The sequence below is a fragment of the Salvia splendens genome, chromosome 8 (genome assembly GCF_004379255.2).
Source record: "Salvia splendens isolate huo1 chromosome 8, SspV2, whole genome shotgun sequence".
Lineage (NCBI taxonomy): Eukaryota > Viridiplantae > Streptophyta > Magnoliopsida > Lamiales > Lamiaceae > Salvia > Salvia splendens.
The window spans coordinates 15,472,838-15,491,276 of NC_056039.1; the positions used below are offsets into that span (position 1 = coordinate 15,472,838).

Below are 18,439 nucleotides of genomic sequence, written 5' to 3' on the forward strand. Positions count from 1 at the left end.
CCGAGGGAATTCTACCTAAGAGTGATGATGATGAATCTGTTGATGATCCTTTCTCTCTCCAAGTGGCTTCCTTTTATAGGGAGGCTTTCCTTTTATAGGGAGGCTTACCCTTGATTTTAGGGTAAAACCTTGTGGTGAGATGACTTCTTTGCCCTTAATTGTGGTTGATCAGTCCCATCTATCCTTCTTCTCCATCTCGAGCCATTTTTGCATGTATACTGGTAAGTACGTAATCGTCCTGACGCCCTTTTCACCTGAAATATCTGAAGCTTTGCCTACTAGCTAGAACACTCAACCTGCACGCTTAAGCAACTTGTTTTGGAGATAAAGTTCAAATATGCACATCATACACACCAGTAACCAAGGCCTAGAATACGACTTATCAAAGATTGAAGATTCAAGCTTTGATTCCTCCGCCAATTGTAATTCGTATCATGGTTTCCTCTGATTTTCTTAGTTTCTTTTTGTTTTCTACTTTGAATATGAGTAACTAAACCTTTCATGTAGAATTCTTAGTGAAGATGCATTGATTCATAGTTTTAATCCAATTAATTTCATTTTTATCTTGCTCTTGTAATTGTTTGAATTATTCTTGTGCTTTTTCCTATCAATTGCTTGATCACCAATTGGGAGTGTAGGGTTTCTTAGAGTAATCGGGAGATGAAATAATTAATCTTGAAAGAGGAATAATTCACACCTTAATTCAATAAAACTCGGGAGAGTTGAGATTATGAGTGGGATCTTTAATCTAATCAAAGTTTTGGGAGTTAGGTCTAAGATTTAGAAGGGGACTTCACTTATTACACCTAATCTACAGATTTCTCACATCGGGAGGGGGTTTAATCTACAATTGTGATTGATTCAACAGTTCTAGAGACTTTAAATGGTAAGTTGGTTTTAATTGGGTTAAGCTATGAGTTGTGCATCGGATCCTTGAATTCTGCATATTTCTTCATCATCTTACACAACTTGCTTTATCGCTCTCTTGTTTAATTGTTCTAATTTAATCTCTGCATTTACATGTTTTCTATAGTTGTTAGTTTCAAAACCAAATTTCCTGATTGTCTGGATAGTAGTTGAAATTTATTCGTGGTACTTAGGTTTACACTTAATTGTCTCTGTGGGATACGATATACACTTGCTTGCTATTTGCTACGATAACCCCGTACACTTACGGGTATTATTTGGGTAAAATAAAGTCGAGTCAAGTTTTTGGCGCCGTTGCCGGTGATAATTTTGTGTTATATAGCTTGATATCGTGATAATAATCAAGATTACTACTTCAGATTTTACTTCTTTATTTTTCATTTAATTTTTTTTTTGAGTTCTCACATTTGTGTTTCTTGTTCAGGTGTATGCACACACGTTCTAAAGGCTTGCCTCTAGAACCTTTCGACTCTGAGATCGAAGCATCGAACCGGGAGAGGAACGCATATAGGAGGCTCACGCAGAAAATTCACACTTCTTCGGCTACCCACGCAGGAGCATCTTCAGATCAGAGAGATCTTTCACCCATCCGATCACCAGTTCAGGATCATATTCAGTTTGATCCCGTTTCTCCTAGTCTGATGGAGATCGAAGAGGGTAACAATGGCCCACCACCACCTCCGCCCACTAATGCCGAGCTTCTACGGCAACTGGAGGAACTGCGTCAACAAGTCAATCATAGACCAGCTGTGGTGCCTGTTCAGAATCAGTATGCCTATCATGGAGTAGCACAACCACCTGTCAACAACAACATCAATGCCAACAATTTTGAGTTGAGGAGATGACTGATTCAGATGGCAGAAAATATTACTTTTAGAGGCAAATCTACAGATGATCCGAACAAACATATCACCAAGTTCATTCAGATCTGCAACACAACAAAGTTGAATGGAGTGACAGATGAGCAGATTCGACTAAGGTTGTTCCCTTTCTCTTTAGAGGATTCAGCAAAGGACTTGTTGGAGAGTTTAGAGCCAGGATCAATCAGAACATGGGATGCTATGGTGGAAAAGTTCTTGGAAAAATTCTATCCCCCGAGTGAGGCTATTAAGAGGCAACATGAGATCCTTGCCTTTCAGATGAACCCTGCAAAGAATATTAGAGAAGCATGGGGGAGGTTCAAAGCCTTGATGAAGCGGTGTCCTAACCATGGGTTAACCCCGACAGTGCAAGTCATTACATTCTTCAAAGGGTACGTGCCTGAAGCACAACGGGAGTTGAATTTGAGCTCAGGTGGAAATATTCTCAAGAAAGGAGTGAATGAAGCTATGGAAGTGATAGAGGAGCTTGCATCTAATGACGAACGATGGAGCAACGACAGGAGTAAGGTGCATAGAGTGGCCTCTACTACAGATCATGGTCCTATGAGCGCCCTATCCGACAAGTTGGATGCGTTGACCATGAAATTCGACTGCATGGCAATGGGGCAACCGTCTCGAGAACACCAAGGAAAAATGGGGGACGTGAACTATGTGAATCAAGGGGACAACAACCAGTACTTCAATAATCACCGCCCCAACTTTCAGGGTGGAGGATATAATCAGTTCGGGAACAAAGGGCATCCCAATCTCTCTTATGGAAACCCAAATAATGCTCTGCAACCACCCCCGGGGTTCACAGTTACTGATGGAGTGGTTAATGATCCGAAGAAGATGACCACGGAAGACATACTCAAGTCTTACATGCTACAGTCCAACAAGCTCATGGAGCAGAACAATCAAAGGATGGAGAATGTTGAGACAGATGTGCAAAGTATGGCCATTCATCTGAAGAACATCGACACACAGATCAGCCAGATTTCCCAGACTGTGAGTACAATCACGCAATCGGGAAAATTCCCTTCGAACACCATCATAAATCCAAAGAATGCAAAGCTGTGCATCTAAGGAGTGGCACTATTTATGAAGCTCCCTCACTGCCTGCGACCATATCTGATACCGTTCTTGAGCCCAAGGCTGTCGTGGCAGAGAAGGAAAAGGAGGCTGAAAAGGAGAATACTGGCACCACTTCTGGAGTAAAAGTGTCATTCCCGCAGGTACTGAATCAGAAGAAGAAGAAGAAGAAGAAGAAGAAAGATGAGCAGTTCACTCGATTTCTGGACATCTTCAGAAAGGTGCATGTGAACATTCCTTTGATCGAGGCATTGCAGCAGATGCCTAAGTACGCTAAGTTTCTGAAAGAGATGATAGCCCAGAAGACCAGTTGGGGGCAGGTTGACACTATTAATCTAACTGAAAATTGCAGTGCTCTGCTGCAAAGGAAACTGCCTGCCAAGCTGAAGGACCCTGGAAGTTTCACTGTCGACTGCCTCATTGGGGGCTATAAGGTGGAGAATGCTCTCTGCGATCTAGGCGCGAGCATTAATTTAATGCAACTATCAGTGTTCAAGCAACTGAACATCGGTACTTTGAAGCCCACCTCAGCCACACTACAGATGGCAGACAGATCTGTCGCTTATCCAGAGGGCATCGTGGAAGACCTACTGATTAAGGCCGGGGAATTTATTTTTCCCGTCGACTTTATGGTCTTGGACATGGAAGAAGACAAGGGAGTCCCCCTACTGCTAGGACGTCCCTTCCTTGCCACTGTTGAGGCAAATATAAACGTGAAAAAAGGAGAGTTGACAATCTTCATAGGAGAAGAAAGTCAGAAGTTTTCCCACAAACCGAGAAGCATGGATGGAAGAACTGAGGAGTGCAAAGTGGTGCGTCTGAAGCACCAAGTGATTACTGAAGAAGGAGGATCGAGTGCAGTCAGAAAAGTGAAGCAGAAGGACTTTTATGAGCTTCACATGGAGATGATGGCTTCCACTAACTCGGAGCCAATAGCATGGATCGATGCAGACCATAGTTGCCCTTCACCGGTGCACTCGGTGATCATTACTGAACCCCCTAGGATGGGGGGTAAAATACCAATTGCTGCCAAGGGAAGAAAGACAACTGCTCCAACACTGAAGGAGCCTATCTCGAGAGAGCCTGAAAAGTGGTGGCTCACCAAGATTTGGAACGATCTATTTCCTCATGGAGGCAACTATGGGATGAAAGGGGATCTCGGTTGATATGTAGAGACGTAGGGCATACGACGGTAAAAAGTTGCGCTATGGGAGGCAACCCATGGAAGGTATCTTTTATTGTTTTATGTATTTATTTTGGTGTGGTTGCTAAGTAAGCATCACCTCTCCACCAACGTTTCAAACTTATGTCTTTGCGTAGCTTTGAATAAGTTTGGGGGTGATATGGTGGATGGTGAAGTTTACTATTTTTATTGTTTTTTTTAGTTTATTTTTTAGTAGATTTTTATTTTGGTAGGATTTGTTTAGTTGAGGATAAATAACCTCCCTTGGATGAACTTGAATGGGGGTGGAGAACAATAGAGTTAAATTCTGGCATATGTGTTGGATGAGTTGCTTATGATGCTGAAAATTCTTCGAAAACATGTTGATACTTTTAAGCATGCTTGTATGTTCTATTATGAACTGATCAAAGTGAATTGCTCGTTTCCTTGTCCATTGCCTATACCTAGTGAGATTTGAGCCTATATTTTTAAAATGTGTGATTTATCGTCAATATGTTATATGTTTCTAGAACTTGCTCGCGATCTTCCTTGAGTCTACATAGTGAATATAGAGATAGGAAGTGATGTTAGGCCATCCATTCTAGCCCATTAAGACCTTCACCCTAAAATACAAATTATATTAGAATTCTTTGCTAGCCAAGTTTGAGCCTAAAAACCTTTTTCTTTGATAGCTAATCAAGGGGGGATGTGTACCTAAAAGGATAAGTTTGGGGGAAGAGTTGTGATTTGGTAAAAGAGTAGAGTTGAAAATCTTGGGAAGATGGATGTATACCTGATTATTGAAAAATGAGTTGTAAAAAGAAAAAAAAAAGAATAATTTGGTGGTATAAGCTAGGCAAATCCTAGAGGAGTTATAAGCTAGACGAAGTCTAGAAGTACGGAAAAAGCCAAGTTTGGAGGAAAATTGGTAGATGGGAAGAGTCTATTAGACTACTGAGGAGTTGACATGATTAAGAGTTGAAGTATTGTAGTTCTTCGGGATTATGAGTCACTTTAGCCAAATACTCCTCACCAAACTAAAAAGCCTACATTACAACCAAAATGTAAAACCTTTCAAATCCTTCAACTATAGTCACAACATAGTAGAGGAGAGGTTAGATTTCGAGCAAGCTTATGGTAAACTATGCATACTTGATTGATCTGAGAGCTATTTCTTGCATATACACTTTTGAGAGTGAGTGATTACACATACGTATACATATCGTGTGAGAGGCAATTTGACAAGGTTGCATACGTGAAAGTAACTCGAAGCAGTGATCAATTTGATGTGCTTGTGTGTGAAGTCGTTGATACATGATACATTTTTATATACTGAGGCAATTATGATATCCGACTTATATGCACGAGTTTATATTTAGTTGTCTTCTGTCTCTTGTTTGAGGACAAACAAGTGATTAAGTTTGGGGAGTTGATAAACTCAGATTTTAACTATTTTATTGGACATTAAACATGATCTTTTGTGTGCTTTCATTGCATTATCTTAGAGTTTATGTCCATATTTCACTATAAAGGTGCTTTGACGAGTTTATCTAGTGTTTGAAGTTAAAATAGGTAAAAAAATGAGCCAAGTCGAGGCTGGGGTCTGCTTCAAACGTTAATATTCCTATCAATATGGGGTCCAAATCCTATTTTGAGAATACCATTGTCTTCATCATCGAAAGAGCTTCGCGTGGGTACCTCACACGCCCCAATCGGAGTTCAGATGAGAGAGATATGGCCGATCTACGAAAGCCGCGCGCGACTGCCTGGAGTGCTACCCGACCGGGTGGATTTTATGTTGAATAATTCTACCCGGCCGGGTCGCTTGTTTTGTTCATGAAGACTCCAGAGAGTTCTACCCGGACGGGTGAATTTCCTATGCAATCATTCCACCCGGCCGGGTCCGTCAATCTGACGATTTTTTAATGCCAGACGCGATTTTTTGGAGAGAAAATAAGTGGCAAGAGCTAGGGCAAAAAAAGACATTCTCTACGAGCCGCAAAAACACACACACACTCTCTCTCAAGAACTCTTGGAAGAAGATTGAAGATTCAAGCTTCGATTCCTCCGCCAATTGTAATTCGTATCATGGTTTTCTCTGTTTTTCTTAGTTTCTTTTTGTTTTCTACTTTGAATATGAGTAACTAAACCTTTCATGTAGAATTCTTGGTGAAGATGCATTGATTCATAGTTTTAATCCAATTAATTTCATTTTTATCTTGCTCTTGTAATTGTTTGAATTATTCTTGTGCTTTTTCCTATCAATTGCTTGATCACCAATTGGGAGTGTAGGGTTTCTTAGAGTAATCGGGAGATGAAATAATTAATCTTGAAAGAGAAATAATTCACACCTTAATTCAATAAAACTCGGGAGAGTTGAGATTATGAGTGGGATCCTTAATCTAATCAAAGTTTTAGGAGTTAGGTCTAACATTTAGAAGGGGACTTCACTTATTACACCTAATCTACAGATTTCTCACATCGGGAGGGGGTTTAATCTACAATTGTGATTGATTCAACAATTCTAGAGACTTTAAATGGTAAATTGGTTTTAATTGGGTTAAGCTATGAGTTGTGCATCGGATCCTTGAATTCTGCATATTTCTTCATCATCTTACACAACTTGTTTTATCGCTCTCGTGTTTAATTGTTCTATTTAATCTCTGCATTTACATGTTTTCAATAGTTGTTAGTTTCAAAACCAAATTTCCTGATTGTCTGGATAGTAGTTGAAATTTATTCGTGGTACTTAGGTTTACACTTAATTGTCTCTGTGAGATACGATATACTCTTGCTTGCTATTTGCTACGATAACCCCGTACACTTGCGGGTATTATTTGGATAAAATAAAGTTGAGTCAAAAAGCAGGAGTCGGCGCGGAAGGATGTCGAGCGGGCATTTGGTGTGCTCCAAGCACAGTGAGCAATTGTGAAAGAGCCGGCTCTTCTCTGGTTCAAAGAAGTCATCGTCGATGTCATGTATGCGTGCATAATCATGCACAACATGATAGTCGAGCATGAAGGTGGGAGCATTACCGAGTGGAATGATGATGACGGTGCATCTAGCTCGTCCAGCATGGCGACTGAGCCCCTCGCTAGAGGATTACCGCCAGGCTTCAATGAGGTTCTATCTAGACAGGCCTCAATGCGCAACCAACAAGACCATGCTCAGCTCATGAATGACATGATTGAAGAAGTGTGAGCATGTAACCGTCGTCGCCAGTGTTGTTAAAATCGCGCCCCGAGGGCGCTTGGGTCGCGGGTCGCAAGGGTCGAGACCGACGTCGCCCCATTGTGGGTGGGTGGGACGAGATTCAGGGGCCGCCGTTGGGGCGGCTGAGACGGCTGGGTCGAGCGGCTGGGGCGAGGAAGAAGAAGAAGATCGTCGGTTTCACTGACGAACCAGCGTAGAGAGAGAATGGGGGAAGGATTACAGGGAAAGTGAACCAGCGTAGAGAGAGAATGGGGGAGGGATTATAGGGAAAGTGAAAGAGAGAGAATGAGGTGGGGGCCACTTCTGTTTTACTAGTTGGTCTTCACTCTTGACTGGTGTAAATGTGTGGAAATAGTAATTTCTTATTTTAATTTTTATATTATTATGAATTTGAAAATACAAGGGAATATTAGATTTTAAAATATAAAATTATAAATATTATATATAAATCGAATTTAAGAATGATTTCATACTTTATTTTAGCGTTATTGAATTGTATACATAAAATTGACTAACAAAATATGTATTTTACTATAATAATGTTGTGATGTTCTAATTTAAATAAAAAAATACCTTTAATTACCAATCAAAATTACATTCAAATCTAATTAAATATGTTGTGATGTTCTAATTAAATTAAATGTATGTTGATTTTTATTTAACTATATAACTAATTTCTTAGAGAATTGCAACGGCGCTTTATTTATTTGTTTAATTTAGAATTGCGATTTTATAAATTACATTTTATAAATTACGATATTATTTAGTTAATTATTTTATATTTTGCAATTCTTTTTAGAACTTTGATGATTTTTTATAATAAAATTCAGTTACTTAGTTATGTTATGTTGTTAAAAATTTATATTTTTCGTCTAATCTTCTTTTTTTAATATGGAGTAATGATGTATGTAGATTTATTTGATGTGATAAACATTCAAGCAACAAACTTATAAAAGAGACACAAATATAATCAGCATTCGGCTATTCTGGCGCCCCGATTCGTGGGTCTCTCGCCCCATCGCCCCGCCACCCGGGGTCCCCCCTCATCGCCCCGGGGCGCCCAGCGACCCTAACAACACTGGTCGTCGCTGAGTTTGCATATTTTTTTAATTCGTATTGTAATGTATTAATTTTTATAAAGAAATGAAGTTTTTTTTCCAATTTTTGTAGTTATTTAAATATTCAATTAAAAAAATGCATATGGCGCGCCTTAGGGCGCCCCACTGCAGGTGAGGGTAGGAGGATAAAACTGATGACGTGGTGGCCATAGGGCTTCCCATTGTGGATGGCCTAAGAGGTATCTACAAGGGACACCCTCACGAGCATGATCGCATAGAAAAAAATGTATGGGAATAGCAGTATTGGTGCTGATTTGTGATTTCTGGAGCTACAAATAAGATTTGGCAGGTCAGAGGATTGAGGCAAAGTTTGTACCTTTTTAAACCACGTCCGACCAAAAAGGGATGGTTGAGTTTTTGGCTTTGACGTTCGAACCAATGTGAAGCTGATAAGGCTCCACGTACTTCGTCTTCCTTCCCCTCCTTTTCTCTGTCTTCTCTAAAATATGCCATGACCACGAATACTGAGTTTCTCTCTATCATCATATTCTTCGGCAAACCCTGTCTGTCCTCTTTCGTGCAATACTGTTTTATATTTCACATCACACAAATCAACATTTATTTCACCCCCATCTGAAGATCAAAACCTTAGATGTGGAATCTGTGTAGCAATAATCTGAGAAATCAGAGGTCTGGACCTCATCTTCATTTCATTCTTGTATCAATTTAATGCTTTCCATGAGTAAATTTTGTAGTGTATGTTTTTCCCCAATTTTTTTTTACTAGCAAAGGTTTTTAAATAGTTCAAATCTGTACAGAAGCAAAAGGAGTGTATGTATATTTATACCGGTTGACGAACTGTATATATGACAATATTTTACCAATAATAATTACTAAATTAAATATTACTATAAGATTAAGTAGAATGAAATATAATTAATGAATAATAACTTTATTCATTTTCATAAATAGTCAAAATGTTACACTTATGGAAAAAGTAGAAAAAATATGCATACATTTCTTATTACAACAAAAAAAATTATAATTTTGTTGTGGCCGAATGAAATATAATTAATGAATAATAACTTTATTCATTTTCATAAATAGTCAAAATGTTACACTTATGGAAAAAGTAGAAAAAATATCCATACATTTCTTATTACAACACAAAAAAATAAAATTTTGTTGTGGCCGAAATGAATTAGGTTATGACTAAAAATCAAGGTATTATTCTTGATGGCCTAATGCACCCTCCATAATTTCAATTCCCCATTTTACTCTTGTTACTAATTGAATTGATTGAAATACCTAATTGCAAATCAATCATGCCAATCCAATTTTTTTCCGGACTATCTTATTTAGTTTTTTTTTTATAATGGAGTAGTTAATAGTATCATTTTCTATCATTACCATAATTTGTTAACTTCATACTTCCTTGTTTCACTAAATACAAATATTTATTTTTTAACATGAGATTTTATATATAGTTGTTTTGTGGTTAAGTGAAAAGAAAATAAAGTAAGAGAGAAAAAAAAAGTATAGATGACTTGGTTTTCATTTTACAATAGCTAAAAAGAAACATACTCATTTCATTTATTAATAAAACAGAAGGAGTATTTATTTTTTAATTTAAACAATAATTGATAAGAGTCTCATTTGCCTTCTTTGCCTTCAACCATCAGTTATAATTTTGTTAAATTTGGAAAACTGAAAAATTATAAATATGCTTTGTTAAACAATAGAGAAAATGTGAAGCACCTACGTTAAATATTAAAATCCAGAGATTGTAAATGTAGTGGTAATATTTTTAAAGTTATGAGACTTGAAGTCAAGAATAATTTTGTATCTCTAAATATAAAAGAAAAATATATTATAACCGATTACTACTACTTCATTCGTCTCATAATAGATGTCACACTTTCTTTTTTAATTTATTTCACAAAAGATGTTCATTTCTTTTTTTTTTGAAAAAGTTCTCTCTCGTATTAAAGTAAATAAGCTACCACTTTAACACACAAAATAACATCTTATAAAATCTCGTGTCATTTCTCAAGTATATCATCTATTATGGAACGAATTGAGTATATATATGCCTATAATTTCTTAAGTATGGTATCTATTATGGAACGAAGGGAGTATATATATGTCAGTTGAAAGAGAAAAATTTGGGAGGGAGAACAGTTTACAAACCACTCCTTTTTTATTTAAAAGTTTTACAAAAAGAAGAAAAGAAGGGGGGTATGAAATTTGTCAAAGTATATGAATTTGGTGGTTACCTAAAAAATTAATTACCACATCAAAGCGTGCACAAGCTCAAGGCTCCTTTGACATTGTTCAAGAATCTGCATGTCTGTTTATATATACTGTTGGAGCATTTTAAGTCCATTCAAACACTATTTAGCCAATAAATTAACTTACTACATTAAATTAACTATTGGTTCATCCATGATCCATGTTATTAGTCATTACATTACTTTTTAAAAAGTTCATTAAAATTGGAAGGAAAATTCAGTCATTCGTTACTTTGACTATTTGTAAATATAAATATTGTTTATGATAATATTCTCAAACTACACTTTTAATTTTCTTTTTAAATATTACACGCTTTTAAATAACTACTACTACATCACATTTGGTTGATTGCACATCTCTTGGAATAATGTATGTTTAATTGTTTATACTACATCACTATATATTAATCCATATATACACATGAATTTGCAAAGTGAATGTGATTGAGTATAATATTTTGTGTTTGTGAAATATAAACAGAAATAAATTTTTTGAAAATGGATTTAGTTGAAAGTTTAAATTCAACCACTCGGCCCAATTCAACTACCCATTTTTTTAAATATTTAATTAATTTCTATCTTAAGGGTGTCCACTATAAGGTGGACACGCCCAATAGCCCCGCCCCAGTTTTTTGTCCACAGCCCCAGTTTTTTGTCCACAGCCCCAAAATTCTATTTCCGCCACTATAGTGGACACCTCCAATAGCCCTCAAATTTTATAATCAACTTTCATTTTATAATTACGAACAAATTTATCGGGCTATACGTACGTAGACGAAGTCGATTATACGAATTAAAAATAAAAATAAAATTTAAATTTAAATTTAAATACAAATAAATGCCCACACTTCCCCAAGAAAATAAAATAAAATAAATGCCCATTTATTGACAATTGTAGGAAGAAAATTCACGAAACAGACAGAAGTTTTGCACACAAAATCACCTACCATTCGGAAAGAGAAAAATGGACGAAAAAACATTTTATTTGAATCTTCTTCTGCAAATAACTTCACGGATGCAACCGCCGCGGCTAATGGCCGCCGCTATAGTAGCCGCGCCTATAGCCGCGGCTACAGCCCCACCCGCCGCGTCCTCGCCCCGCACGCGGCTATCCCGCATCCGCCGCCTCCCTCCCCCCTCGCCGCGTCCACCTCCGGGGCGGACAACTCCGTCACTATGGTGGACACGCCTGCCGCCCCAACCCGCGGCTATAGCCGCGGGCGTCCCATAGTGGACACTCTAACAACTCAACTCAATCCAACCGCCCACTTTTTTAATATTTAATTAATTTCTATATACTTCACATCATCTTCTACTTCATCAATACTCATCCAGCCTAACCTTACCTTTTTTTGTGATTTATCAATGATCACTCAATTGCACCATTATATACTCCCTCAATTCCATAAAAATAAGGACACTTTCTTTTTTCTCCGTCCCATAAAAATATATCTTTTTCAATTATAAAAAATATTTTCTCACACTCGTTACCGTTATACATCAATTTATTTACAATTTATTCCATTAGCATGCTCGCAGGCCACTCCGTTCATTCCCTGTCAAAACACGCATCTTCTCATGCGAATATTCAACTAAGTAGTGCGAAAAGTGATCAAATCCAAGTGACGAAAACTAGCCTACCACTCCTCGCCTCAATCAGCTCTGCTCACCTCCTCGTGCGCCTCCCCAGACGACACCGTCTGATCCCCGCCGTGGCTCCCTCCTCGGAAGGCACATTGGTCTCATCTAAAAGAACTAAGATGTTTCTAGCTGACCATAAGAGCTATCTACAAGTGACACCCTCACGAGCATGATCACGTAGAAAAGATGTCTCGGAATAGCAGAGGTCATTGATTTGGTGCTTATTTGTGATTTCTGGACCAACAAATAATCATTCCCCAGGTCAGAGGATCTATCTCATTTCATCATTGAGGGAACAATACGAAGTTCAACCACCCACTGTTGGGGATAATGCTGGAATTACAAGAGATAAACAATACCGGGGCGTAATACAACCCAAGAAGGAATAACTAAAACTGAAAATTACAATGAAATCGAAACTGTAAACTGGAAATAAAACTTAGCCGAGTCGAGGAGGCCTCTTTCCGCAAGACGAGATACGCCCCCGTAGTGCTCTCGGTTTGGCGTGTCGTCCCCAAAGATAAAACGGCTACGTCTCTGATGAAGCAGCACCGCAATCAACAGAGCTCCGGCGAACTGGATGGAGGAGAGAGCAGAGCTTCGGAAAGAAAGACTATGCAGAGAGTATGATGCTTGTTCTGATTGTGCGCTATATCTAATGCAAGGAATGACTAGCCTATTTATAGGCTTGATCCACTGCAGGGGTGATGTGTAATTTTAGGTCTATTATAACAATATAATTTTACACTCAAGTTCAATTAATTAACCCAAATATTACCACCTCACTGCAAGATTACAGCTTCGTGTGTAGTAATTTAAGGTGTCGATCCACACGGAAGGAAAGATTATTTAACTCTAAAACATAAAAAAACACATACTTAAGAGGTATTTTGATTTGAAGGTTTTTAATTAAAGATCATGCAAAAACAATAAAAAAGAAATAAAACAAGTAAGACGATTTAAGAGAAGAACATGTTACTCCAAACACTCATGGATAATACAATGATTTATTCTAAAATCCAACTTTATCTTATGAATTACGGGACTATGAAATCAATTCTCGATGCTAGCACTGAACATGCTTGACATACAAAAGTTCAAGAATAGTTGAACACATATTCTAAAAACTTATCTTCGTTAATCTAAGAATCCTACGGATGCGCGAGAATCAGAGATCAACTACTATTAGCACATGAAATCCATTATCAAATTATCATTTGAACAAATCTAATTGATAATTCATTACCACAATGATCCAACTTATTCAAAGTTAAAGAGACATTCAAATAAGCCTAAAGATCTACTACAAAAGGTGCACCAAAAGTAATAGATTCAAACACTAAAATTGTGGTAAAGACGATCATAAGATAAAGAAGAACATAGCATAAATCACATGAACAAATTATCCAATTACATGTTTGAAGCAACACAAGATTTTTAGTCAAGCATAATCAAACTAGGAGTAATTGACAATGGAAGAAAGAACCCTTTGATTCATGGAGTAAGTTTGAAGAATTAACAATTCATCAACACAAATCGGCACTTCTTCTTTTTTTCAATTAAAATCTCCCCCAAAAGTCAACTTCTCTTTCCTCAATTTTTGTTGAATGACCGATGCTGTCCCATCCGTCACTTTTCTTCAGCAGCTTTTTCTCCTCTTCTTTTCTTCTCTGCCAAAAACGTCACTTCTCCCCCAAAACTCCTCACGAAACTGCAATATTGCAGTTACATAACATTCACCCGGCCGGGTACATTATTAGGCATAAAATTCACCCGGCCGGGTGGCCAATTTTGAGGACTTGCTGGAATTTTCGTGTACTAAACATCACACCCTGCCGGGTGGATTTATTAGGCATAAAATACACCCGGCCGGGTGCCTTATTTTGAGCACTTTCTGGCCAGTCTGTCAACTTGGGAATTTTGCAAAACTTTTTCACCATCCGAGCTTCATTCCTTGTTTCTTTTCACCATTCATTCCTTTTCCTACACCATACAACATACTTTTGCAAGCATCAAACTATATAAATCATGTAAAGTTAGGGGAATAAAAATATACAATTTGATTCGCATCAAGGGGTCAACTCAGCCTTGATGGCTGTCATCATGGCTCATTATGGAAGGGCTGTAACCGCCGGCCGTTACGAGTTTGAAAGCTGGAGTGGTCGACTTTGAATCTAGACGTTGTACACGCCCTAGTTCAACCGGCACATGTGGACTTCGACTTTATCAAGACGCTGATCAAGCCATCGCTCAAGGCGCAGCAGGTCGAGTTGATCAGGCTACTGAAGCCATTGCTCAAGGCGCAGCAGGCCGAGTTGATCAAACTGCTGATCAAGGCGTAGCATGTCAAGTTGATTAGGTTGCCGCCCAAAACTTAGGTGGTCCAAAACATTAAGTCTGGATCCAGGGACAAGCCCAAGAACCACCCAAAGACCAATTGCCAAGATCCAAGTCCAAGACCAAGACCAAGGGCAAGGGCTCGGGCACGGGTGCGCGCGCGGGTGCGGGTGCGGGTGCGGGCTCGGCTCGGCGCGCGTGTGCGCGTGTGTGCTCTTTCACCCATCTTAGTCCACGATAATTACTAAGTGTAATAAGTCACTTAATAAATACACATTTAAAGATGTGTCTCATCTCCTATGTGGGATAATTAACACTAGTTAATTACTCCCTACACTTTCAACTCCTAGCTTTATCAAAAGCTACAATGTGACCAACTTTAATCCACTATTTCTTACTCACCGGGAATTGGATTTAAGAAAGTGAATATACTACGGTCATCTACGCGAAACGTAGATCGACGCTGTATCATTTAATTCTCCAAAATTAAATGTCTCATCATATTTATTATTGGTCAAACTTCATTGACCGGGCATATTAAAACAAGATTCCAACAATCCCCCACATGAGTGGAAATAGCCAAATGCATATGCATACAGACACAAGCTCAACCCTCACGAGGTATATAAGCATAAGGATAGGTAGTTGTTGGCTTTGAACCCTCCATAGTCGGCACCATCGGATACACAGACGGCTTAGTAGCGCGATGCTTTGAACTAATCCCCCACGGCGTGCACCGAGACAATGGTGTTAACGCTTAAACACCTCAACCTCATCCATTCTCACGTTTTGTGTCCATTGCGGTCTTGGACACCACTTTGGATTCATAAGTACGTTTTATGAAGCGACCACACTTCGCACTTACATAGGTGATTCTTAGTCAAGTACCTTGCCATACTTGGTCTCTTTGAGAACTCCATCTCTTTGAGATCCTTAAGAACCATTAAAAGTCATAGACTTATCTTTTACCACTAGGCAAGTTCTCCAACACTCTATTGCTCTCTAGGGAATAGATATAGTTGAGTGTTTCTCATGCACTCTCATAGCTTAGTTGTCCCTTTGAACCAAGTTCTTGGGATCTCCAGTCATCATGGATGGGTTACCACTATGATAATTCTTTAGTTTGTGGATTTCAAACCCATTCCATCTAGCAACTTATTCATTTGATCACGGTTTAACCCTTTGGTTAGCGGATCTGCTAGATTATCTATTGACTTCACATAGTCAATTGTAATCACGCCAGTTGTGATCAAGTGCCTCACGGTATTGTGTCGTCGACGTATATGTCGAGACTTACCGTTATAGAAGCCATTGTTTGCCCTTCCAATAGCCGCTTGGCTATCGCAGTGGATCAGCACTGGTGGCACTGGCTTAGACCAACATGGAATATCTTCAAGGAAGTTCTTAAGCCACTCGGCTTCCTCACTAGCCTTATCTAAGGCAATGAACTTCGATTCTATGGTTGATCGGGATATACATGTCTGTTTTGTGGATTTCCACGATACAGGGCCACCCCCAATAGTAAAGACGTATCCACTTGTTGAAAGTGAGTCTCTATTGTCGGATATCCAATTTGCATCACAGTACCCTTCAAGTACCGGGGGGTATCTCGAGAAGTGTAGCCCATGATCTTGAGTATGTTTTAAATATCTCAAAACCCTCACAAGAGCTCTCCAATGCTCTTTGCTTGGATAGCTCGTGTAACGACTCAACTTGTTCACGGCACAAGCAATGTCAGGTCGAGTGCAATTAGTCAAGTACATAATGCACCCGATGACCCGTGCATACTCTTCTTGTGCAACGGGCTCGCCTTTGTTCTTGCTCAAATGAACGTCGAGTTCAATTGGAGTCTTAACCGGCGCTCCATCATAGGCTTTGAATTTATTTAATATCTTCTCAACATAATGAGATTGTGTTAAGATGACTCCATCAGACGTTCTTAGAATCTTCATTCCAAGAATTACATCGGCTAGACCCATGTCTTTCATGTCAAAGTTTCTCTTTAACATGGCCTTTGTATCGTTAATTACTTGAGTGTTGCTACCCAAGATTAACATATCATCAACGTATAGACACACTATAACGAGGCCGTTATTAGTGCTCTTGATGTAGACACATTTGTCGCACTCGTTGATTTTAAACCCATTTGATAACATCACATTATCAAATTTCAAGTGTCATTGCAAAGGCGCTTGTTTCAATCCATAAAGGGATTTAACCAGTTTGCATACCTTTTTCTCTTGTCCAGGTACTACAAACCTTTCGGATTGTTCCATATAGATTTCATCTTCTAGTTCACCATTTAGAAACGCGATCTTTACATCCATTTGATGAATCTCAAGATTGTGCAATGCAGCAATAGCAAGAAGCACTCGAATAGATGTAATCCTTGTTACATGTGAATATGTATCGAAGAAGTCATGTCCTTCCTTTTGTTTAAAACCCTTTACTACTAGTCGGGCTTTATACTTATCCACTGTTCCATCGGCCTTAAATTTCCTTTTAAGTACCCATTTGCAACCTAGAGGTTTCGCACCTTCAGGTATATCTACCAACACCCAAGTGTTGTTTAACAAAATTGAATCAATTTCGCTTTGAACAGCTTCTCTCAAATGTAGCCCGTCTGGGCCATCGAAGGCTACTTTTATAGATGTCGGTTCTTCATCTAACATAAAAGCAATGTAGTCAGGACCAAATGTTTTTGGTGTTCTGACTCTACTACCACGTCTTAGTACTGTATCCTTTGGATCGGGCCTTGCACGCTTGCGCGATTCAGGTTCCTCATCCGTTGATTTAGAACTGGTGGTTTCATCCTCAATTCTTGTCTCAGAATTAGATGCTACGTTTTCCTTCCTTTTACAAGGAAATGTACTTTCAAGAAATACCGCGTTTCTTGACTCAATTGTTGTTCCCACGGTCACAGCCGGTATTTCAGACTTGTGGACAACAAATCGATATGCACTACTGTTAAGTGCATATCCAATGAAGATGCAATCAACGGTTTTAGGTCCGATTGTAACTTCTTTGGGCGGATGAACCATCACCTTTGCCAAACACCCCCACACTTTGAGGTATTTGTAGGATGGCTTCCTTCCCTTCCACAACTCATAAGGAGTAACATCTTTTCCTTTGAGAGAGATTTTATTCAAGATATAGTTGGGTGTCAAAACAGCTTCCCCCCACATGTTATGTGGTAATCCTGAAGTCAGAAGCAATGCATTCATCATCTCTTTTAGAGTTCGATTCTTGCGTTCTGCAACACCATTAGATTGTGGTGAATATGGTGTAGTCGTTTGATGGATTATACCACTTGCGTTGCATAATTCCTCAAACGGGGCTACATATTCGCCTCCTCTATCGCTTCGAATCGTTTTGATTTTACAACCAAGTTGATTCTCAACTTCGTTCTTATAATTTTTGAACGCTCCTATTGCTTCATCTTTACTTCTTAAAAGATAAATGTAGCAATACCTTGTGCAATCATCTATGAAAGTGATAAAGTACTTTTTACCACCTCTAGTTTGCACCATCTTTAAATCACATACGTCCGTGTGAATTAATTCAAGGGGTTTTGTGCTTCGTTCCACCGAGTGAAACGACAACTTAGTCATTTTTGCTTCAAGACAAATTTCACATTTATCTTGGGTATCCACTTTATTAGCCTTTAGTAAATCTAAATTCACTAATCTTTTAATGGCTTTTGAATTTACATGTCTCAATCTACAATGCCACAAATTTGACACTCAGTCAAGTAAGAGGAAGTAGATGCTTTATTATTAGCCAATGGCTTTGCAACACTGCGAGTTGTCACACTAAGTTTGAAAAGCCCGTCGGTTACATAACCTTTTCCGAGGGATT

At 38.7% G+C, this 18,439-nt stretch overlaps 1 protein-coding gene across 1 annotated transcript; it reads left to right on the top strand.

The window, feature by feature from the left end:
- The first annotated feature begins 1,781 nt into the window (after nt 1-1,781).
- Nucleotides 1,782-4,045, top strand: LOC121745825. The gene is made up of 2 exons (XM_042139773.1): nt 1,782-2,799; nt 2,895-4,045. Exons 1-2 carry the CDS (start codon nt 1,782-1,784, stop codon nt 4,043-4,045), a joined length of 2,169 nt encoding a protein of 722 aa, XP_041995707.1.
- The last annotated feature ends 14,394 nt before the right edge of the window (nt 4,046-18,439 follow it).

Bases quoted from the DNA above. Each gene is read 5' to 3' on its own strand.
- LOC121745825 (XM_042139773.1), top strand. From the start codon at position 1,782: ATGGCAGAAAATATTACTTTTAGAGGCAAATCTACAGATGATCCGAAC. The intron at 2,800-2,894 runs GTACAATCACGC...CTATTTATGAAG, and splicing joins CCAGATTTCCCAGACTGTGA to CTCCCTCACTGCCTGCGACC.